The sequence below is a fragment of the Schistocerca nitens genome, chromosome 4 (assembly GCF_023898315.1).
Source record: "Schistocerca nitens isolate TAMUIC-IGC-003100 chromosome 4, iqSchNite1.1, whole genome shotgun sequence".
In the NCBI taxonomy this organism is placed as follows: domain Eukaryota; kingdom Metazoa; phylum Arthropoda; class Insecta; order Orthoptera; family Acrididae; genus Schistocerca; species Schistocerca nitens.
The window spans coordinates 69,003,423-69,029,130 of NC_064617.1; the positions used below are offsets into that span (position 1 = coordinate 69,003,423).

General features: G+C 34.5%; 1 protein-coding gene across 4 annotated transcripts in view; it reads left to right on the plus strand.

The window, feature by feature from the left end:
• Positions 1 to 25,708, plus strand: part of LOC126251499 (troponin I) — a 148,421-nt gene that overhangs the window by 44,364 nt on the left and 78,349 nt on the right. For 2 of the 4 annotated variants that reach the window (XM_049951974.1, XM_049951971.1), the window contains 3 exons: positions 1,356 to 1,484; positions 1,755 to 1,878; positions 3,447 to 3,547. In XM_049951974.1, the coding sequence (XP_049807931.1) occupies positions 1,356 to 1,484; positions 1,755 to 1,878; positions 3,447 to 3,547 (354 nt within the window). Of the gene's footprint in view, positions 1 to 1,355; positions 1,485 to 1,754; positions 1,879 to 3,446; positions 3,548 to 4,964; positions 5,066 to 12,612; positions 12,714 to 25,708 lie in introns of all 4 variants that reach the window. The other 2 variants (XM_049951973.1, XM_049951972.1) reach the window with 2 other exon arrangements.

Sequence of the window (25,708 nt, forward strand, 5' to 3'; positions counted from 1 at the left end):
AACTTCAATTTTAATTTATGAATGCTGAATTTTGATATAATATTTCAGCCAGAACTATGCTTAATGTATATTGACCAGCCATTGTTATACAGTCCTGAAAATAGTAAATGAAAAAAAAAATTTTGATTCTTGACTAAAGTTATCTCATCATAAAGAAATGAACATAAAGAACAATTAAGTGAAGAAAATTCAGAAGTATAACACTCATGTAAATGTCAACAGAATGCTCAGGAACACTGTTGCACAAAAGTAAGAGCAAAATGTCAGAATAAATTGCTGAAAATTGATGCATGCTCCAGCCATTTTGAAACACATCTCCCTTAAGACTAGTATAATGTAATTGTAGCTGTAACATTCAAATGTGTACAGTTCTTAACTCGTGTTTTCTTGTTCCCTATGTACTGTATAAACATCCTTCTGTTGCCCCTTTGGTATACCTACTACTCATTGACCAGTGTCAATATAACATGTCTATAGCACACAACACAGTTTCTCTTGCCTTGTATTTAAGGAAGTACATTTCATGTGACATTGGGTACGTCTACTGCCGTCTCACTTGACACAGTGTTCATTATCATTATCACGTCTAACCACTGCTAAAATATTAGAAATTTGCACAAGGTAATCTGTTAATCACCATTCCCATCTGAGTATAAATCATAAAGATTGTTGTTATGAACTGGTCACTACTGGAAAATAACAGCTGCATGCACAAACATAATCCAAAGGAAGAAGATGGCTTCCATTTTTTAGAAATTAAATGGTCATCATGTTCACTGAGAAAATTTGCAACATTCCTACAGAACTCATAATCATAATGAAACACATCAACAAACAGATATGCCTATTGGCCACCTTATCTAAGGCATGGAAATAATTGGCTGAAACTAAGTATCTAAGTCCCATTTGCCATCTTGAACACTTAAATTGACAGCTAGGTTTACAAAACAATTCTGTGTGCCCTAAAAAACATGTCCTTGAGTACCTACCACCATTTACATTTTCCATCTGTTCTATATTAAGCAGTAACTAGCCCATACAAACCTTCCAATGCAATGTATATAAGCTTATATTCCACCAGCTTCAACTAATGTTATATTTTCCAATTAACATCATCTGTGTTACTGATCAAATTTGTTTGTACCAAAAAGACAAAAATATTCATCCAAGGTTGATGAATAATTAATTTAGTGATAAGTACATCACAGAGCTATATCTTTAATACGACTTAGAATAATTTAAAGCAAAATATAATCAGTCAACAATCATTACAAATAGTTTTATGTTCTTTCTGTAATCCAAACTAGAATGTTTGTTATGTGTACCTAAACTGAGTAATTTTTATTTCCCAATAGGCAAAGAAAGCCAAACAGGCTGAAATCGACCGCAAGCGCGCAGAAGTGCGCAAGCGGCTCGAGGAGGCATCTAAAGCCAAGAAGGCTAAGAAAGGTTTCATGACTCCAGAGAGGAAGAAGAAACTGAGGGTAAGTATCAGTTTTATGTTCTACACACACACACACACACACACACACACACACACATATGTCTTTTCTTATGAAATTAGAGCATGTTCACATTTGAGTTCCAGAGTAGGTAATTTTTTGTTTTCCTATCTTTTTTGTAAAGATATATATATTTACATTAACATCTGTTTAAAATATAAATCAAGAGAAATTGTCCACCTCAAGACATGATGTACCCATCTCAATCATGTAAATTGTGCTTTCAATGGCTTGTTTTACTGTTGACAACAGTTACTGCTGAGAAAGAAAGCAGCTGAAGAACTGAAGAAAGAACAAGAAAGGAAAGCAGCTGAGAGGAGGAGAATCATTGAGGAGCGGTGTGGCAAACCAAAGAACGTTGATGAAGCCAATGAAGGTATGAAAGTATACTGTCATAATGTACATACGCATTTCTCTGGTGCACATTAGAGTCAATAGGTCATTTGTGTTGCCAATATTTTCCCATTATTGGCATAATTAAACAATTCTGAAATCTCCAGTGACATGGCTCCTTTAGCATATATGTTACATGAATTTATGCACCCAGATAGCAAAAAATTAGAGCACAGCCATCACTTGAAAAACTTTTGTTAGTCAGATGTCAATGAGTTATTCTGCAGAAGATTGTGTGCTGAGTGAATCTTCACAGCTGTTAAAAACTGTGTATAGTGCCTGCATTTGAAACTGGATCTTTAACTTTTTTAATTGTTGGAACACAGTAACACATTTAAACCTTTGAGTCCATATTTGTATTGTGTACAAGAAGTTTGAAATAGTACAGCATAACAAATGAAATAAAAAGATCCTGGTTCAAATTTCTAATTAACGTATAGATTCAGTCGGCACAAACATCATGATGTGAAAATTCTTATATTTCAAGATTCCATTCAACATACATTAAAATATTCTTGTTGCTGATGTGTTGTTTAAACTCTATGTTGGTGTCAAACATGGCATCTAAATCTGCAGTATTCAGAGTTCTTTGATTTACTGCTTGAGAGGAAAATTGAGTCAATACAAATTTACAGGACAATATGTCAATGATTCAACTACCTGAAAAAGATCACTGTGTTACAAGATCTTATGTTCATATGCACAGAAGTTTTATATAATATCAAATTTTTTTCTGGATATGAACTTTGTGAAAATGCCCATAAAATTAAGTTAATAACCTTATTTTTACATATATTGATTTGTAATGTGTTGAAAAGTTTTCTTTCCAGTATTTAAATTAAACTAAGAAGTCATCCAGTCATCACTGAAACCAGTAAATATTTTGGAAGTTTCTCTGTGTGTACACATTTCAGTTTCCCAGCAGTACATTTGAATGTATGCTTATACTGGGTCCAGTACACTAGTGGTGCTGGGTCTCAAAGAAGGTGAATGTTTCTCAGTATTCATGTTCACAGTTAAATCAGTGTATCAAAATTATTAAGAGAAAAAGATCATTTCAAAAATTCATTTTAGCATGTATTTTTTAACTATTCGGGCACAAGTGTGGTTGAGTGTTCTTCAGGTATTCACACCTACACTAAACATTTATATATATGAATAAAGATTGTAAATGGCTCTCATTCCCTTAGGTAACATCTCTTCTGTTTCAATTATGATTTACTTTCCTCACTGGGAGGAGTACGGCAGTCGTGCTGTATGCATATATATCTCTACAACAGTTTTCTTTCTCCTAGTCAATTTAAACATTTGGTACTCCATTTGTTACTCAACTTTGATGGTCTAGACCATTAATTGACTATTTCATTATCTCCCACAAGACATTTGTTTTCAGATTTTGCATGGAACACTCCACCTTTTTACTGTTTGTTTACAATTTTCAGTGATCAAAGTGATCATGTAAGTCTTTCTCACCACAAAGACCAATGTCTCTAGAGGTAACATCAGTATCTTAACACCATACAACTCATTTGTTTCTTCATGTTCCTACAGATACAGTTAAGCGTGTGCTCAAGGATTATCACGCTAGAATCCAGAAGCTGGAAGATGAAAAGTTTGATCTGGAGTATGCAGTTAAAAAGAAAGACTTTGAGGTAGTGAAAAATAACAAAAACACAGGCAAAAGTTATTCAGTTTCCATCATTCAGTTATTCATCTTCCAACACTGACTTCCTTAATATTAGTCTTTGTGTTAATACTTTCATTTAATGTGTTTTAACAAAACTTTTTTCTTCATGTCCCCCAAAAAATATTGCTCCATTTTACATCCTGCTCTTTTCTAGTATTTCACAGAATTTTCATTTCTTAGGAGTGCTCGCATTAATGTAAATACTTCTGTAACTATACAACTTATTAATACAAGAATGGTGTAAAATGGCAGTGTAAGCTAGCTTTATACAAATTAAATGCTTTGGTGTTTTGATTCTTAACACAGCAAGGTTTTGATGCTAAAGCTGCATCCTAACATTTACGCTATTGTGTAGTTTTCAGCATCAGTTCTCAGTGTGGAACTCAGAAGTTAAAACTAATTTTGTAAATTCATTTTTCTGCAGATTCTGTAAGTGCATTTCTTCTTCTGTATTTGATTTTGCTTTTTCTGCTGTGCACCCTGTTTTCCTTTTATTTTGTGTTATTACTATTTTTATTTTTAGCCTGAACCTGCAACACATTCAAAATAATGTGCTATAATGTGTTTATTGTTTCATTTTATCATGTATTCCCTTCATTCACAAAGGAGATCCATTCTGTAGAGTGTGTAGTCATAATTCTGTAGAGCATCCAATCATAATAGTTGGCAGCAACTTAACTGACCTTTAAAAATCAGTATTGCTCTAATGTAGCCACATCTCACTGTCACAAAAGGGAAAAAAATAGAAATCTGTAAGTCTCCACATATGAAGACTTAAAATCTAAAATGTGCACTTCCTTGTAGCAAGAATCTATCTTGGTAGAAACAGCTTACCATTTGCAATGTAAATGTTCATCATTAACCCTGTGTCACAACTGCTTTTTTTATTTGCATACTAACAGAGAATATCTAATGAACTATTCTGTTATATACATATATATCTCAACAATCAGATGCCACAATTTGCCAACAGCAGTTATTTGTGTAGTTATAGTTTAATATGTGATTTTGTCATGAGAACAGTATTGGATACCTTGGAAGGAATGGTTGTAATAGAGTGGAACAAATCATGTCTACAGCACGTGAAAAGAAGAGTATGTATGATTATAATATGAGGTACTTGTGTTTCAAAAACACTTGAATGCAATTTTGGGTAACATGTATACAGACCACACAATTAGAACATAATCTTGATTTATTTAACAACAACCATAACTTAGATTTCATGAGAGCCATAAATTAGTACTTCACATTGTCATCATATGCAAGTTAAATATCATAATGAATGCGTTAATGTCCCATGTATGTGATGCAACTGTTGTAAAGACTTGCACAGAAAACTGTAAATCTTTGCCAGTTATATCAGATATTTTGTGTCATAGCAACCCTGAAATCCATCATCAACACTTACCACAAACGCATCGTGAACTTAGAAGGAGAGAAATTAGACCTCGAGTACGAAGTGGCAAAAAAGGACTTAGAGGTGTGTACAGCTCTTATGAAAGCATGAGTGAGATCCAGGAGAAGAATGTTGTGCAGTAGATGATAATGTCAGTTTTGCACTTTAAAGGCAGGAATACACAAAAATAGGATATTAGATGTACATTATTTAACTGAAGACCGAAAAAATACTCAGGGAAACTTTACATAAGGTGAAGAGATTTAATATTTTATTGCAGCTTGCTCGCTGACATTATCATCTTAATTGCTTTTAGGTATGCCTTTCTTTCACACAACAGAACAGTACATGGTGCATTAAACAACAGAAACATATTTTTCTCCTGGATTATACAGATTTTATGCATAAGAGCTGAGCATGGATATCATTAGGTTAAAATGGAATCCATTGCTTCAAATTGTGTATGCAGCACTTTCAGTAGTAAAGATTTGGAGGATCAAAAGGCAAAATCATACCACTTTTTAACAAATTTTGACACCAAGGAAATTCATACTCACATTCTGCTACTAAATTATGTACTAAGCTGTTTTTATTCTAGTGACAGCCTTCTGATGACAGAAAGCATGAATCAGTCTATTAATCCATTCTACGAGTTCAGTTAGGGCTGTGATTCCACACAAAACATCAGAAATTCTCTTTGGGTATTTATTAATAATGTTAGGAAGCCTTTTTCTGGCCAGTTGGAATGTATTGTTCTGTAACATCTCTTTGTACCATTAAGATGTGTGTACTAGATCTCATTGTGCCTATGTTAGCACTCTGTTTCTTTCTTTTATAATTCAATTTTCTTTCCTATATCATCTCAGTACTAATCTCAGATCAACCAATGGATTGTCACAGTGCATGCCAAGAAACTGCTGTTTCCTGACACTTTATATTTTAGACATTCAACATTTTTTTAATTGTATAGTTAGTCAGAGTCCACTAAGTATCATTATAAACAGCACCTACAGTTTTTCAAATTACCCAAGAAAAACAATTTTCCATACATAAGTAATTTGTGACAATTGCTTGGCTTAAACAATTTCATATTTACAGTGAAACTGGAAAGTGATAATACGTCTAAGGGATTTTCAACACAGTTAAATGCTGGGTAGCAGACTCTTATTGAATCAGAGTTAATGCAAAAACCACTGACAGCACTGAAGTCAGTAAGGAGTACCCACACCAGTGAAATATAGGCTATAAAATATACAGAGGCATAGAAGCAAAAATTGGTTATTAAAATACTAATACACCAAAGCTAAATTAAATTCTTCATAAATATTTTATGGAATTAATATTTTTTCAAAAACATTTGCACTTTTCAAATTTAATGCATAAAATTTTTCATGAAAAACATTTACTCTATTTGGCACTAAGTAGAGTATATGCCATTTTTAACTTTTGGTTACCTTTTTTTAATTAAAAACAGAATTTAAGGCTTAAAATTGCAGATTATATTAGTGAAGAACAAAGACAAAAATACATAATTCTGAATGTGGAACACATGAGATATTGTTGACATACGTAAGAAGTATAAGCTACCCTCAGTGCAAAGGTTGGTTTGAACATAACAGTGCTTTATTAAGCATGGTCTTATGGAATGTGGAACATACTTGCTTTAATTAGGCCTTGAACTGACAGCCAGTTACATGTGGGCCTACACATGGACTCAAAATCATGATGCACCTTGGTATTTTTTACATATACAAATTATTGCCATAGCAACATAGTCCATCCTGGACTTTCCATTCTTTAATTATTGCCATAGGGGAGAGGAGTGATAAGTGACAGAAAAGAATCCTAGAACTCGCTGAGTGTTCAATCGTGGACCTTCAGATTTGCGTCTGACACTTATCGACAACGGCATTGAGCCACACAAACTTGCAAAATTATGGATCTTTCTTTGACCCTTTTACTCATATTTCCTGTTCTAGTTCCATTACTTCTCCAGGCATTTGAACTCAAAGTCATAGTGGTGGTGGCGACATTTATTCCAGGATCTCTGGGTTAGTGTCACATACTATATCACATTTTTCCCAATCTTAACTCATCTTTTACAGTTTTGATAACAAGTGTTTTCCTCATTATTCATGAGTCTTCATCAAGTCATAGTGCCTGATTTCTGCTTCTCTCTGACGTTAGCAACAAACAGAGTTAGTCGTATCTACAGTCTGCATTGGTTGTAGTAATCTGGTTGCAATATAATATGTGATTATTACAAACTACTAGGAGAAGCAGATATTAAAAGTGAGACACTTCAAAAAATTTTGTCTTTTGGTCCCACAGTATTCAGCTGTAGGCAAGATTTATAGTATCAGTACAGCTGTTAAAATGCTTAGGCATTAGTGAGCATTACTGACAGATTTGCTTAATGACATAGTTGCAGCTAATGTAAAATAAACTATTTTATAAATGCTTATTTATTGCAGATTATTCTTAAGTTTTAACATAGTAATGGCTACTAGTTACACACTTTGTTTCATTATTTTGATCAGTAATGTGTAGTTTCACATTTATAGTGTATTATTCATTATTTTAAATTTTTGTTGATATTATCACTACATGTTCCAGGCTTTTAAATATTTTGATTTATTCACTATTCAAATAGAGTCAGCCTTTAGAATAGTTATTTTTTATGAGTAACTGACATGTCACACATACCAAAACATATATCATTTTTCTTTTACTCTTATATCACTTTTGAGACATTTTTACTTAATTGTCCCTCAGACCTGTTTGGAATAGAGGTGTACATGAAAAACTGTAATGTGTTAGCACACTAAAAAAGTTACCAGTTGTTAAATGTTCAGTATTTACATGCGGTGTTACATATCAGTGAAGATTTAGGAAGAAATATAAGATTTTGTATTCTGAACATACTCTAAAGGAACAATGCATCTTAATTCACTTTCCAGTAGTGTCTACTCTTTTATAATTGTCCAGTATCCATGCATAGTTTACTATTTCACCTGTTAACGTAGTTCATGTTCCATGGCAGTAAAGAATGGTCTTGTTTTACTTTCATGCATAAATTATGCATTCATAAATGATATTTCTGAGTGCTCTATTTCCATTTCAATATCACTAGGCTATGGTTTCTTTCTCTATTCACTCCTGCTCACATGCTTTCTAAGTATGAAATTTGGTGAAGCAGTTCTCAATTTCATTATAGTTCATTTGCAAAAGTGAAAATAAGTATTCTGACAAACACATATAAAACAAATCTGATCTTGTATTACAATTTTGTGTCTCTTTGCTGCATTGAAATGTATGTTTCATTGTTGGTGAAATGTTATTATGAACTATAGAAACTTCTACCTAAGTTCTGTTTCATTGTCTGACTATAAACTATTATTAATAACGAAGACCATATTTACTTGTAGAAGTAAAAAAAAAGTTTCATTCAAAGTGTGTACACTCTTTTTGGCATTCCATGGCATTAGAAAAGCTTTTTTGTAGAATTATTAATGTAAACAACATGAAAGTGAAACATTGGGCCTTCTTAGGTACAGAAAGTCTACTGTACTTATCTGTGTAGTTATGAATTCAGTAAAAAGTTATGGACTACATAAAAAATTATAACATTTAAAGTCTGAGCATCAAAGACTGAAAAAACACGCACTGTGAAAACATTAGTTTCCTTCAGATTTTGTATAAGTAGCTATGTCTGGTGGAAGTATGAATAAGTTGCAGTAACATAATGTTTCAAAGTCTAAACTAAGGATTATAATCAGTCATTGAGGCATTTGAAAATTTTAAGTGACATTATTCTGTTGTAACTGCTTTACCTGTAGTTTGGTTTCATAATGGATTGTTGACCCATATACTGTGTGCTTGTTTACTTCATAAGTGCATTACTGCAACTGGTGAGTATAGTGATAACCATCCTGTAAAAGACCCTGGAGATTAGAAATGGTAGTTAATATCCAAATGCTGTGTTTCTCCTTATTTTACTGTTGTTTATGACACTTTGGGTTGCTTGTACATGAATTAATTACAATTCCATGTTGTTTGAGCAAATATGTAGAAATATAGATCATCTGTTTAACCAAAGTAGTGATTGCCCCCATGATATGCAGTTTGATTCAGAAACAAAAATCCCCTTAGTCATCTATGTGACATCATCCTAGCCCTGACATATTTACCTGTACCTATTGTGAATAATGCTTTTCTAATGTAGTGAACTGGAATTTTATTTATTTCAGATATATGTGATCATATAAGTGCCTTTAAATTACATGCTTTGGATTTGTGCAGATTTATCCATGTTCCAGTGAACTTTCCCATATTTTGTGTAATATATGTTACCTGTGTAATTTAGCTATTTAATGGTGTAATACCACCTGTAGATATACATTTTGTATGTATTCCATAGTAGTAAATGTCCTGCTATGTATACTCCACTGCAAAGAGAACCTGCTCTCTCTCTCTTTTACATGTCATGTAACAGTTACAAACTTGACACATTTGGAAACTCTGTGAAGTATCTAATGATTCAATAAAACCATTCAAATGTTGTTGATGCTGTTGCCTTCATTTACAAATAACAAACAACATTCACATTTATACATAGTGAAGCTCTCAAACACTCATTTTATTAAAAGAGTAGAGCAGTCACAAGTCACTTCTAATGAAAAGTTATATGTGACTTGTGCATAAGCTACAATTTTAATTTCTAACAGCCACTGCTCCCCTGCAAGAATGCCTGTGCTAGCATTCATTTTATTGTTGACAATATCTGGCATATCTGTTCAACTCTGTTCTCTTTCTTACATGAAATAAATATTTTCATAAATATGATCAAAAGATGATACTTATTTTAGTCCAACATCCAATTTGAGGTTTTTTGTTGAGATCGTGCTTCATAAAATTTCAGCAATGCTCATTTGCTCAACTTTTTCTGTTCTTCAGTTTAATGTGAATGACATTAATGTTTTTATCATTTAGTAATGTAAAAGACAGTTTCAGATCATCTCAGTTGTAATGAGTTGGGGCACAAATTAACATAAACATGTAGTTATTTACATATTTTTACACATTTTTTGTCAGCAGCTGTTCCTCAAAACTGATAAGTCATATGAAATGTTATTACAACACATTGTACCATGTTTCAGATTGTAGTCACTGATTAGCACCATTTATTGGCTTAAGGTATGTGTAATACACTGAAAATGTCAGCATTTCTTTAAATAAATCTCGTATGTCATTTGCTAGATGTTCAGATGTAACAATGTTCATTGATCCACACTTTTAATGTATGTCATACTTTTCAAAAACTAAAATAACAAAAGAACCTTAAAATTGAGCATTGCTGTTTGGCACTGGATGATGTACCCATGCACCTGTGATTTATAATTTAACAAATTCCATTACACAGGAGACATGCAACTATTCAAGTCTGGCAATAAAGATAAAAAAACTCAAGGCAATACAGCAGCAACAACAGGAAGGCAAAAGATAAATTAATGTAAAAGAGAGATCTATTTTTATTCTTCTGTTTGTTAAATTATCCTTGTAGATTAGTGCAATGTTCTGTGTGTCCCATCTATAGAATTGACCTATTGTGTATGAGAATCTGAGACTATTGCTTACGGAAAAGAGAATTGTAGATTGTGTTCCTCCTGATGGAAAATTTTTTGGTCAAGATACATTGTCTGTTATTGCATGTTTTGGCTATAGAAGAAAAGTTAAATTGCAAAAGAAATTCATGGTTTAAAATTTAAAATAATGTCTTCCCTTAGGTAGGCACAGCTAGTACAGGCTACTTGCCAGATGGCCCTACTGTACACATTCTGTGCATGCATAAACCATACGGCACCCCTACCTCCATGCACTAGATCAGAGCAGTAATTATGGGCCTGCTCTTTGCCATGAGGACTTGGATGAGCTATCTAAACATACTGAAAGCATAGTCACATTCAGGATGTCTTTTTAAGGATTGGATCTTGCAAATACGTGTTGTTCACTTCAAGGGCAATCAGTTTTGTGTTGTCATGTACTGCCAGTAGCAGCTCCAGCATAACCATGTCAAACACTCGAGAACACCTGGGCACTCTTTTGTGAGTAACATTGGTGCAGAAATATTGAACATTTTCATTAAACATTCATTTGTATTTGTTGAGAGTGGTGGAGATAAAATTTGCAGAATTACAATGTTAAGAAGACATTTATAATTTCTAGACAAACAGAAAAAGAATCATGAAAGATGATTCTCAGATCTCTAGGAGTTGTATACTCTTGTCTTTGCTGTAAGTAAAAGTTCTCACTGACATCAGTTACGTTACAAAACATTATGCAATTCTGGTTCCATACGTGATAGTCCAGTAACAGTGGCCCTTCGCTTTGTAGACACCTTATAAATCTGTGTGTGTTTTTGTTTGCTTTTAGCTGAACTCGTGAGCGTTTGCAAAATGTACTACGACAGACTAATGAAACTTGCAAGTGATGCGTACGATCTTGAAATATTAATAAGTTTCAAAGATAAGGAGGTAATTCAAGCCCAAAGTTTTTATTCAAAATTAGTTTTCAGCTTATTTCTTCTTCCAGACTCCTATTTTATTTTATATTCTTCTGACAAGTTAACGAATTTCCTCTATTTCTGTTTATATATTTATAACTTTTAATTGATTTTCAATACTGCACGATTTATTTTACGTTTGCAAATCTAAAATAAGAAGTTTTTTTTTTTTAATTTAGTCACAACTGCAATTAATTTGATAACAAAACGGGTTTTCCTGTAGCATATGAATATGTTACAGAACCTAATTGCACTGTGTGGATAAGAGGTAAAGCTTTGAATATATGCAAGGAAATTACTGATCCTTCCATGCTGTGCAGTTTAATACATCACAGTAATTGTTACTCTCATTCAGAGTTCTTTACATGAAGGTGAAGTCGAATTTCCACTGTTTTCTTTTAATGTTCAGAGCTTTATCTCCCAGATGTTCAAGCTGTATTTCAGTTACAGAATTCTGATAATTTGAAAATAACAATACATAACAAACATGAAATTGGTAAGTCTGTTTTTTTTAATATGATTTGTTTGCTTAATCATAATAAGCTTTTGTTTAAGTGATCATCATGAGGAAAGATCACATAAAACATGATGAGGTGTACCTCATTTTTATGTGATCATTCCTTATGCAATACACTTTAACAATGTTTCAAGTTTATGTTGACTGCCAGAATACATGGGCAGCTTTTAATTATTATTTATTTGTCATTTTTATTTTCTAAAATTTATTTTATTCACTGGAGCATATGTTTTGGTCATACTGTGTAGACCAGTGTTGTTATCAAAGTTTAAAATTTTTAACACAGTATACACATTCTACAATTACATTATTACAAAACACTATATTATACAAAAATATGAGGTCTGGAGTTCTTGGACATACATGAGAGGCTTCTGGCCATGCACACCAATGAGTGTCTGTTTCCTGTTTCCAAAATTATTTACAGAGTCTGAAGAGTATTCTAGGATATATGAAATGTACTTTTCATCCTGTAGCCTCTTAGCTCTCCCACTATAAGCATCACACAGAAATAACACCTGTTAAACTGTAATTGCTAATTTGATTTTCTAGCACAACTCAAGGCTATCGTGAAGGAGTATTATGATCGTGTTTATCTGTGCGAAGGTCAGAAATGGGATTTGGAACGTGAAATTCGAAGTAAAGATTATGAGGTATGATGGCAAAGCTTGTACATGTATTTTTAGAAAAGGAATAAAAAGAAATCCCCTTAGAAAATTGGGATGTTGAATACTTCTTGAAGAGTGAAGTGAAACAAAGCCTTAGAAACAGTTTCCTTTTTCATTTGTTGTTGTTGTTATAATTATTGCTACTGCTGTTACTGTTGTTCCAATCACAGAAGCCGTTTGACCATCATGCACGAATTTTCACCTTCTACAGATTCATGCAAATAATTGGACTGATCAGTGAAGCCAAAATCACTTTATAAAGCAGAATTAATTAAATAAGTCAAACATAAAAAGGGTAGGATTAATTAAAATTACATTTGTTATTCACTAGAGCACATAGTGTAATCATTGTTAAATTGCAGCTGAATGCAGTGTCAAATTATGCCAACAGATGAAGAGCAGTTAGGAGATTCCTTATAGACTGCACATTAATACTAAAGACAACTAACAGGCTTAAATAAACACCCAACGAAAAACAAAAATTAACGTTTATTAATTATGTTCACACTTTATATAATGAAACTTGTAAATTCTGTTTTGGTATTATTTGAAAAAGAAGGCATCTGATATGGTTTTGAAGAGTTCTTGCACAAGAAAGGCAGGATAAATAGTTAAGACTACATGAATAGCTGACGAATCATGTACGCTAATTCTTTCTTTTGTTTATCAGTGAATTTGAGGTGCGATTAGAAATATATTCAAATTAATATAAAATTTGGGCCATGTATCAAATGTCATTGATAGTAATTTAAAAAACATCCATTATATGATAATAAAGTGAGATTAAGAATAGAGTAGAATGGATATTTTTTTAAAGTAAAAGAATGTGAGAAAATATGTATCCCATACTGGTGACAGCAGAAAGGAGAAGTTTTTCCAAAGAGTTTGGAACTCATGTGACAGAGCAGTGTGAAAATACTGCTGATATGTAGGGACCACAGGATTGAAGTTTTTTCATTTAGTCTCATATAATGAAACTTAAGAAAGACAGAATAATTTTGAAGAAAATTTCAGTCTAGCTTTCACAAAGTAATAGAAATTACAAGAATGAAACACACAGTATATTTGTAGTTGACTACCTCATTTGTTTTACACACTTTTGTCTTCTGCAAACTAATATGTCAATAAATGACAGTGTTTGTCTGGAAATTAACTAGTATTAAAACTTACCACAGTGATGTTAATAGAAATATGAAAATAGGTTGTGTTGCATCAAATTCAATGTAGGCAGCAGTGTCCACCAACTTTTTCAAATACCCAAGATGCAAACCACAGCTTCTTGCAAGAATTCATTTAGAACAATTCATAAAACATCTCGCATCCACTCCTCCATGCAGTTTGCACAATTTTTCCAGTACACATTTACTTTTACCCAACCCCTGTCCTCTTAAAGTAATCACTGCACCAACAAACATCCTATGAACTTTGCATCCAATGAGACACATTTGGGAGGCACGTGGTCTTGCAGCACAGTGTGGTTCTTCATTAAAGTTTTCCCAGTCAAATAAGAGGGATTACGCAAACCATTTTCCTTCTGAAGACAACAACTAGCATTCATGATGTCATGTGCCAGATGTTGGCAGATTGCTGTAAAGGCTGTCATTTCACACAAGATGCTCATTTTGGAATGGTTTGTTCCTTTTCTACTATTATCTTAGGAGTCTGTTCGGACCTGCAGTGGCTGATGTATCTCTTTATAAAACCAACGAAATAGTAAAGAGCCCCATTGGACCACAGACTGTTTCCAAACACATGTTGCCCATTCTCATACTAGTTCAACATCAAATACATGAACTCCGTGCTGTGAGTTCAATTCGTGTGTGTAAGTTCCTGTGCATTATGGTGTCCTCTCTCATAAATAGCATAATGTATTAGGGTATGGGGAAAGGAGGGCAGGGGGACAACAAACTTTGTTTTCTTTGGACCATAATGTCAACATATGGACACATCCCCACGCATTCCTCATTGGTGGCGAAATTGGAAAGGCAGTTTCTGCTGTATAGGGTGTATTGTTGCTGTCTTCTCCTCAGACATGCATACCTTTTTATTCATGGTACAAAAGGAGAGAAACAAGAATTGACAAATTTTTAAAATCCTGTTTAATAGTCTATATACACACAAAAATGTATTCAGATTTCAGAAATGTTAGATGAACTATAATGTGATTTAACATCCATTTGATTTCCAGACACCTGGTAAATGTACTGTTTCATTCAGTCCAGTTTCTTATGTGTCCATGCCATTTCCTGTTTATTCAAACACATTTCAAGACCTGTTTCAGTAGTGAATGACTTCTATTCAGGCCTCTATAAAAATATGGAATAGTATCTCGTCATCAGAAATCAGCTACGCCAGTGTCCAAAAATATCTGTGTAGTGAGATGCTGTATTTAGCTGTCACACTTAATGCCATGTCAGAAAGTATTTGTGTAATGTGATGCTGCATTTGGCTGCCACACATAAAAGGACTGAACAATATTCTTTTGCTAATAACTAATTCACATGAAGAATTTTAGTGCAAATATTACTGTAACTTAATTTCCTCTAAATGCACAATTAAAACAGGAAATGATTAGCTCGGCTAGAAATCAATATTTTCTGCACTAAAGATACAGTTTATTGATACTATGAATACAAAATCATACATTAGTCTCTTTCCAATAAAATATAAAACAGAGAAAATAATCAACTGGAGTCTGGACGTAAGCTTATTCTCTTTATTAAAAATCATATGAATGTAGCACTCAAATTATGCTATTAGTGTTTGTATAAAGTTTTCTTTGGTATAATGACACAGTGAATAGTAACACTTTTCCAGTGGAGTGACTGCTATCTTCTTCTTTAGTTATTTCATCTCAATGTCATTAGTTAACTGAAGGAGATTGCTGTAATAATAGCCAAAACACTGAAAATGTGTCATGTTTTTATTTTGTGCTTTATCTAAGAAAACTTTATATATATTTTGACACTAGCCATCAGCTCACACTTCTATGATACTTTGTTTTGGACAAAAAAAGCACCATCAATTTTAATAAATGGGACTCATTAAAATTTCCATAATATATCATTCAGATTATATGAATCATTAAAATTGGCTTCATAAGAAAATGTTACAAATTTCCAATGCATTATTTTCTAAATTCCAGAGCTTCTAATTTATATAAAATACAGAAATTCTTTATAACAATGGAAAATTGAGGATGGAATTTTAAAAAATTTGAATTTGGATAGATTGCTATGCACTACATAAAGGAGGGACTGAGTGGCAGAAAGGTCCATTTAAAAGTATACTATTGGATATTATTATGCTATCAAAGTCCTTCATCAGACATGTGTTTCTACATCTGACAAAGGACTTTGACCAACAGCTTAGTAACATCCAACTTTTAAATGTGCCTGTCTGCCACTCAATGTATCTTCTATGTGGTGAGTAACAATATATATGTAGACAATAATTCATATTTTTATTAGAATTTATATTTACTTTTACATCTTAAAAATAATATCTGACCATAAAAATAACATCAGGCTTGTCTTAACACTTTCAGAGAAGCAAATAATACTTTGAACCTTATTATATCACCTATATTACTGAATGAAAAGTTACTACATTGATACAGTCTCCCATGTTCTATTGTTTTCTGCAGATCATCGCTTTTGTTTCAATTCCCTTTACATAATTATTCATCCGGGCTGTAGTGATAGTGTTTACATCTATCTGTGGTGCAAAGTCCTGTCAAAATGAGATAATACTAATTATTTGATGTCAAAGCCAGAACATATATATGTCCTTTAAGTTTTTAAATTACATTGACCATTCCAATACCTTTGTTGTTGCTTCTGTATCATTCATAATTTACTGTGTAACAATGGAAAGGTGTGATTTGGCAAATGTTACTTACAGAGGCAACTGTAAAATGGTGATAGATCTTTATTAACTAGTAACTATGAAGTAGCTAAACAGAGTAACAGTGTTGTGTACCAGTTTTGATATAGATGTACAGTGCATAAGGTGCACAGGCTAATCTAAAGAGCTTCTGTCGTGGCTGACTTACTTAAGACATTTCCATCTCCATACAGTGCCATAATTAGTGGCCCTTAATTAATTACATGCAGCTACTCTATAGCCTTCCTAGGTTTACTACTTACACAAAGGACGAAACGGTATTGTGAAGCCAAAAATTTCTGTTGTTAACACTCATTCCCCTCCCCCCTACTCACTTAAACAAAAGTGGCTCTAATAAGCTCACAACAAAAGTGAATATGCTATGCAAATAAAAGTAAAAATCCATACCAGTAGAATCAATCTTAGAATTACTGAGTGACTGTTCAGAGCATACTTAGTATAATATGGAGAGTGTTGAAGAGTTTATGAGCATACTATGGAGTGTGTTATGCATCACTAGACCAAGTGCCAAAATGTCATGAGTGATATAATGGAGCCCAAAGTTTCGATTCCCTTAAAAATGAATTGTTGAATTTCCCCAATTTTTAGTACCAAAGAAAGTGTATTATTGTTTCACTTAGTAGTGGAACCTCAGTGTAATTAAATTATAAACAACATGAAAAAATAAAAAAAATTGTCATTAGCCTACTGACATTCATTGCTTATAATTATGCATCAGTAGACTAAAAGAGTTCACAGTCATTTGGTCTCATTATGCTTAAGTGAACAATACAATGGGGTTATTATAACAATGAAGCATTAGTAACCTATGTGCCTTTCACAGCCTGAAACAACTCGATGAGGCCAGTTTATAGGAAGTGAAGCATAAATAAACAGCAAATTATGTCTTGTAAGCTCACCATTGTTGACAAATTTGCTGAAGGTAACAAAACTGCAGTTACTGTAGCATGTATTTAACTTTTATTGATTGTTATGAAACAAAAAACAATTGCAACACTGCAAGTAACATTAAAGACATGTCATGGAAATTCTGCAAAAGTCAAAAGGTAGCATTCCTTATATCCAAAATGGAAGTAAGTGTTACTAACTGTACATCACAACAGGGTCTACTGTATAAACACAGTAAAATGAAAGATAATGAAACTTATACAAACAAAAAATTGCAATATTTTGTCAATATTTTCATCCTGTTTTGAAGTCATATTGTCCATTGAAATTGTGTATGTCACCTTCCACATTAGTAGCACTTTGAAAAGACCAACACATCTGTCTTGCATCTTTCGGGATCAAAGGCACAAGGGACTTCAAGTCTTGAAGTTTTTCTTTACAAATCTATTTTCCCCTGACCACAGTAGAATTGTGTGTTCACCCAGTTTCAATGGGTAGGAAGAAGGTTTTCCTTTTTTTGAATGCTTATTTGAGCAGCAGTTCCCTGGTCAAAGCCTCTTTTTATAAAACTGCTTAGAGGTTTGTCCTTCCTCATTCCAATTTCTCAAGTTTTCAGCCAGTTTATAATGCATTGCTCTGTGGTAGGTTTACAGGTTTTTTTTTTTTTTTTCAGCATTTGTGTTCCAACAAATTCTCTCTTTTTGACTCTGTGGACAACCAAAACATTCTTTTCATGAGTTACTTTCATGACATTCATAATATCATTGACACTATGCAACCATTGTTGTAGCTTCAGTGCACACTCTATGTCTCCAAAATTACTATCACTGGTAAAAAAGCTTTTCCCTGTGAGAACATAGAGTAATGTGATTTTCCAACACCATTTTAAGTATCAGCACTATTTATGTAAGATTTTGATCTCCATGTGAGTTCCTTTGCGGTAACATATTGTAGCATGTGGATTCATGATGCCAAACTGAAAATCAAGCATGGTGAAATTGGCACTTGGTCTTTTCCAGTATTTCATGACAACAGTAATAATGGTGACTTTTTCCCAAATAGGTTATGTTGTTTCCCAACAGAATGCAATCACACAAGGCAAACCAAAGGAAAGAGGCTTGTTCTAGTGATGCATAGTGAGGTTCATGTGATTTATTGCATAGATTACATAGGAGGAAGATTGAGACTACTTAAGGACAGAGCATGCTTCACTGCTTTATAGGATAGATTACTGGTTAATGTGTCAGTAAATCAGGTTGATTTTTCATCCCAAGACAGCCATACTCTACATATTCTATTCCATACAGGTTGTTATTCTGGGATGCTGGTCGCTATCTCTCTTTCTGAATGACAAGTTTTCATAAAAATATTGCATTCAGATTAACAGATCTTTTTTTCTCATCTTGTGTTTCCATTACCTGCTTCAAGCGTCATTATGTCCAAAGAAGGTCTTCACATTTCTCTGAAAATATGCTTTGTAACCCGATTTTTCAATTGGTTTACGATGGTGATTTATCATCAACTGGAATGTACTATGTAAAATGCTCAACTCTTCATCACATACATCTCCATCAGTTACAGGACAAAAGTACACGACACACCCTCAGAATTTTGAGTAGTTAGAGGCTTTTAGTGATTAGTTGACAACTGGCAAGTATTCACTGATGAACAAGGTGTTAATAGCAAAGAGATGCAGGATTTTGCACCTCAGCATGATAGTCCTTTTTAATTTCTTACTCTTTCTAGATTTTTTTTATTATTAAGAAAGTTTGCAATGTGCATAGTTTATTTTTCATGTATGTTGTTTTTCACACAAGAGGAGATTAAAGTACTAAATAGAATCATGGAAAGCAATCAAATGCATATCACTTGTATCATAAAACTACCTGTCATAACAGCACATATTTTGTTGATTTACTGTCAACAAAAATCATATACCCCCTTTTCATTATGCTGTATTTTGCTTACAACCAGCAGTGTATATAAATTACAGATACCTATCTGATTTTTCCCGAGGACATGCAGCTTTACTGTATGATTAAATGATGATGGCGTCCTCTTGGGTAAAATATTCCGGAGGTAAAATAGTCCCCCATTCGGATCTCCGGGCGGGGACTACTCAAGAGGACGTCGTTATCAGGAGAAAGAAAACTGGCATTCTACAGATCGGAGTGTGGAATGTCAGATCCCTTAATCGGGCAGGTAGGTTAGAAAATTTAAAAAGGGAAATGGATAGGTTAAAGTTAGATATAGTGGGAATTAGTGAAGTTCAGTGGCAGGAGGAACAAGACTTTTGTTCAGGTGATTACAGGGTTATAAATACAAAATCAAATAGGGGTAATGCAGGAGTAGGTTTAATAATGAATAAAAAAATAGGAGTGCAGGTTAGCTACTACAAACAGCATAGTGAACGCATTATTGTGGCCAAGATAGACACAAAGCCCATGCCTACTACAGTAGTACAAGTTTATATGCCAACTAGCTCTGCAGATGATGAAGAAATTGATGAAATGTATGACGAGATAAAAGAAATTATTCAGGTAGTGAAGGGAGATGAAAATTTAATAGTCATGGGTGACTGGAATTCGTCAGTAGGAAAAGGGAGAGAAGGAAACATAGTAGGTGAATATGGATTGGGGGGAAGAAATGAAAGAGGAAGCTGCCTTGTAGAATTTTGCACAGAGCATAACTTAATCATAGCTAACACTTGGTTCAAGAATCATAAAAGAAGGTTGTATACCTGGAAGAATCCTGGAGATACTAATAGGTATCAGATAGATTATATAATGGTAAGACAGAGATTTAGGAACCAGGTTTTAAATTGTAAGACATTTCCAGGGGCAGATGTGGATTATGACCACAATCTATTGGTTATGAACTGCAGATTGAATCTGAAGAAACTGCAAAAAGGTGGGAATTTAAGGAGATGGAACCTGGATAAACTGAAAGAAACAGAGGTTGTACAGGGTTTCAGGGAGAGCATAAGGGAACAATTGACAGGAATGGGGGAAAGAAATACAGTAGAAGAAGAATGGGTCACTTTGAGGGATGAAATAGTGAAGGCAGCAGAGGATCAAATAGGTAAAAAGACTAGGGCTAGTAGAAACCTTTGGGTAACAGAAGAAATATTGAATTTAATTGATGAAAGGAGAAAATATAAAAATGCAGTAAATGAAGCAGGCAAAAGGGAATACAAACGTCTCAAAAATGAGATCGACAGAAAGTGCAAAATGGCTAAGCAGGGATGGCTAGAGGACAAATGTAAGGATGTAGAGGCTTCTCTCACTAGGGGTAAGATAGATACTGCCTACAGGAAAATTAAAGAGACCTTTGGAGAGAAGAGAACCACTTGTATGAATATCAAGAGCTCAGATGGCAACCCAGTTCTAAGCAAAGAAGGGAAGGCAGAAAGGTGGAAGGAGTATATAGAGAGTCTATACAAGGGCGATGTACTTGAGGACAATATTATGGAAATGGAAGAGGATGTAGATGAAGACGAAATGGGAGATAAGATACTGCGTGAAGAGGTTGACAGAGCACTGAAAGACCTGAGTCGAAACAAGGCCCCGGGAGTAGACAACATTCCATTACAACTACTGATGGCCTTGGGAGAGTCAGTCATGACAAAACTCTACCATCTGGTGAGCAAGATGTATGAGACAGCCGAAATACCCACAGACTTCAAGAAGAATATAATAATTCCAATACCAAAGAAAGCAGGTGTTGACAGATGTGAAAATTACTGAACTATCAGTTTAATAAGTCACAGCTGCAAAATACTAACGCGAATTCTTTACGGACGAATGGAAAAACTGGTAGAAGCGGACCTCGGGGAAGATCAGTTTGGATTCCGTAGAAATGTTGGAACACGTGAGGCAATACTAACCTTACGGCTTATCTCAGAAGAAAGATTAAGAAAAGGCAAACCTACGTTTCTAGCATTTGTAGACTTAGAGAAAGCTTTTGACAACGTTAACTGGAATACTCTCTTTCAAATTCTGAAGGTGGCAGGGGTAAAATACAGGGAGCGAAAGGCTATTTACTATTTGTACAGAAACCAGATGGCAGTTATAAGAGTCAAGGGGCATGAAAGGGAAGCAGTGGTTGGGAAAGGAGTGAGACAGGGTTGTAGCCTCTCCCCGATGTTATTCAATCTGTATATTGAGCAAGCAGTAAAGGAAACAAAAGAAAAATTCGGAGTAGGTATTAAAATTCATGGAGAAGAAGTAAAAACTTTGAGGTTCGCCGATGACATTGTAATTCTGTCAGAGACAGCAAAGGACTTGGAAGACCAATTGAACGGAATGGACAGTGTCTTGAAAGGAGGATATAAGATGAACATCAACAAAAGCAAAACGAGGATAATGGAATGTGGTCAAATTAAATCGGGTGATGCTGAGGGGATTAGATTAGGAAATGAGACACTTAAAGTGGTAAAGGAGTTTTGCTATTTAGGGAGCAAAATAACTGATGATGGTCAAAGTAGAGAGGATATAAAATGTAGACTGGCAATGGCAGGGAAATCGTTTCTGAAGAAGAGAAATTTGTTAACATCGAGTATAGATTTAAGTGTCAGGATGTCGTTTCTGAAAGTATTTGTATGGAGTGTAGCCATGTATGGAAGTGAAACATGGACGATATATAGTTTGGACAAGAAGAGAATAGAAGCTTTCGAAATGTGGTGCTACAGAAGAATGCTGAAGATAAGGTGGGTACATCACGTAACTAATGAGGAGGTATTGAATAGGATTGGGGAGAAGAGAAGTTTGTGGCACAACTTGACTAGAAGAAGGGATCGGTTGGTAGGACATGTTTTGAGGCATCAAGGGATCACAAATTTAGCATTTGAGGGCAGTGTGGAGGGTAAAAATCGTAGAGGGAGACCAAGAGATCAATACACTAAGCAGATTCAGAAGGATGTAGGTTGCAGTAGGTACTGGGAGAAGAAGAGGCTTGCACAGTATAGAGTAGCATGCAGAGCTGCATCAAACCAGTCTCAGGACTGAAGACCACAACAACAACAACATCTGATTTTTCTGTTCTAAACATGTGTTCACAGTATGCACTCTGTGGATATACACATATCAAAAAAAGGTTTTGCATCACCCTGGTTCCCACAACTCCTGAAGATAGACATTGACTGTGGATACTGTATCACAGACACAGTCCCTTTGACTGTTCACAGACGTCACTAAACCCACCCAAAGATGTAAACAACCATGCATGAGCAGCACCCATTAGACGGAGGGGGTCTGACAGCTGATCAGTTTCAGTCATTCCACCAGGAAGGAGGTACATGGCTCATGTTGTCTGTAGTTCCACCATGCCTAGAAGTTCAATACTGCATTTTGACCATGTCGTCATTGTTGCTCTGTGTCAGGAAGGGCTCTCAACAAGGGAAATTTCCAGGCATCTCGGAGTGATTAGATTAGATTAGATTAGTTTTTGTTCCATAGATCCGTGCTGAGGAGATCCTCGTGGATGTGGAACACGTAATTCTTTTTTTTTATTAAGTTGAAATAACAATAATAATAGTATGAATATATACAATACATCATTTGTTTCTATTAAAAAATTTGTCAATGGAGTACAAGGAGTTGGCCACAAGTAAGCCTTTCAGGCTCCTTTTAAACTGATCTTTATTTGTAACTAAATTTTTTATTTTTACTGGCAAATTATTGAAGATGAGAGTTCCTGAGTAGTGGACCCCTTTTTGAACTAAAGTAAGTGCTTTTAAGTCCTTGTGCAGATCATTTTGTTCCTGGTATTGTATGTATGAACTGAGCTGTTTGTTGGAAAAAGAGATATATTATTTAGGACAAATTTCATTAATGAGTAAATATACTGAGAGGCAGTAGTTAGTATACCCAGTTCTTTGAAGAGGTTTCTACAGGACGTCCGTGAATTTACTCCACAAATAATACGTATTACATGCTTTTGGACTCTGAAAACTTTTGTTTGACTTGAAAATATTATACCATATGACATTATGGAATGAAAGTAGGCAAAGTATGCAAGCTTTTTTCATTTTTATGTCGCCTATGTCTGCTAACACTCGAATTGCAAATACAGATTTGTTAAGGCGTTTCTGCAGTTCTGTGGTGTGCTCTTCCAAACTGAATTTATTATCAAGTTGTAAGCCCAGGAATTTAACACTGTCAACCTCTTCTATCTGCTCTTCTTCGTATTTTATGCATATGCTGAGTGGAAACTTCTTACAGGTTCTGAATTGCATATAGTGAGTCTTTTCGAAGTTTAATGTCAGTGAGTTGGCTTTAAACCATTTATTAAAACCACAGCGATGTTTTTTGGACATGGAGGAGATACAGAGAGACAGGAGCTGTTGATGACATGCCTTGCTCAGGCTGCCCAAGGGCTACTACTGCAGTGGATGACCACTACCTACAGTTAAGGCTTGGATGAACCCTGATAGCAATGCCACCATGTTGGATAATGCTTTTCGTGAAGCCACAGGACATCATGTTAAGACTCAAACTGTGTGCAATAGGCTGCATGATGCACACCTTCACTCCCAATGTCCATGGCGAGATCCATCTTTGCAACCACAATACCATGCAGTGCGGTACAGATAGGCCCAAGAACAGGCCAAATGGACCGCTCAGAATTGGCATCATGATCTCTTCACTGATGAGTGATATGCCTTCAACCAGACAATTGTTGGAGACATGTTTGGAGGCAACCCAGTCAGGCTGAACACTTTAGACACACTGTCCAGCAAGTGCAGCAAGGTAGAGTTCCCTGATGTTTTAGGGTGGCAGTATGTGGGACCAATGTACACTGCTGGTGGCCATGGAAGGCAATGTAATGGCTGTACGATATGTGAACGCCATCCTCTGACCAATAGTGCAACCATATCGGCAGTATATTGGCAAGGCCTTCATCTTGATGAACTTGTCGACAATATGCCACGACGAATACTGGCATGCATCAATGCAAGAGGTTGTGCTACTGGGTGTTAGAGGTACTGTTGTGCACAGGAATCTGGACCACTGCGACTGAAGGTCTTGCTGTATGGTGTTACAACATGCAATGTGTGGATTTCATGATCAATAAAAAGGGCAAAAATGATGTTTATGTTGATCTTTATTACTGTTTTCTGTACAGGTTTTGGATCTCTCAGAACAGAGGTGATGCAAAAGTTTTTTTTTTTTTTTATGTGTTTATGAATGGTTGTTGCACTGCTCAGAAATGTATTCAAAAATGTATAGTTTAAGACAGAACAGAAAGGGATGTATATATGATGCAACAATATGAAAAGTAAAAGAAGGTTGTTCAGGTAGTGCAAATATCACTCCAAACTTTTTTTCCAACAGATATATGTGGTTCAAAAGAAGAGTTAGATGACTATACGAGATATTTTTTTTAACTTTTCTTCTCTCTGTCTATCTCTTTGTCTTAATGAAGGATCTGATGTAAATAACCAAATATATAGGCTCAACATCATAATTTTTTATTTCAGAAGTTAATCTTTTCACTCTGTTTAAGAGTATAAAACCTGAGTCACAGTACCCTCCTCCTTCCTGCTTCTCAGTTCTTCAATTACAACTGTAAGACAATCAACATTTTATGAGAATGGCTTTCCATGATAACTATCAGTGTGCTTCACTTCTTAGTTTTTTTTACTGGCATTTGTCAGTCAAAAACTCCAGGCAGACAAAAACAGAAATTGCCTGCAGTGGAACATAAGTAAAGTATTTAGCTCAGTTTTCAAAAATTACCAGTACTTCAACCAATTATGAGTGCAGTTTGGTATTGTAAAACAACATATAAGTTAATATAAATTTCAGATGTTAACATCAAAGCAAAGGTTTCACAACTACTTGAATTTTTTCAGGTACAAACACACATGTCAGGTCTAGGAAACTATGCACATTGTAGACTTGCAGAAAATCTTTGAACAGTAGTAACAAGTTTTATGTTTTCTGAAAGATATGCAACATATGGTGAAAGCTGAACATGACCAGAAAAAATGATTTTGGTTCCACGTTAGAAAGGCTACAGACCTAATCTGCATAGAAAGTGTGATTTACTTTTACAATGTGACCTGTAAAATGCAAATACATATTATACAAGCTGCAGTTCTAATCTGTACAGGTTAGTGTGATTTTCAACCTTCTTCAACAAGTATTTGGGTAGAAAATATGGGGTTGTGCTCTCTGCCAAAG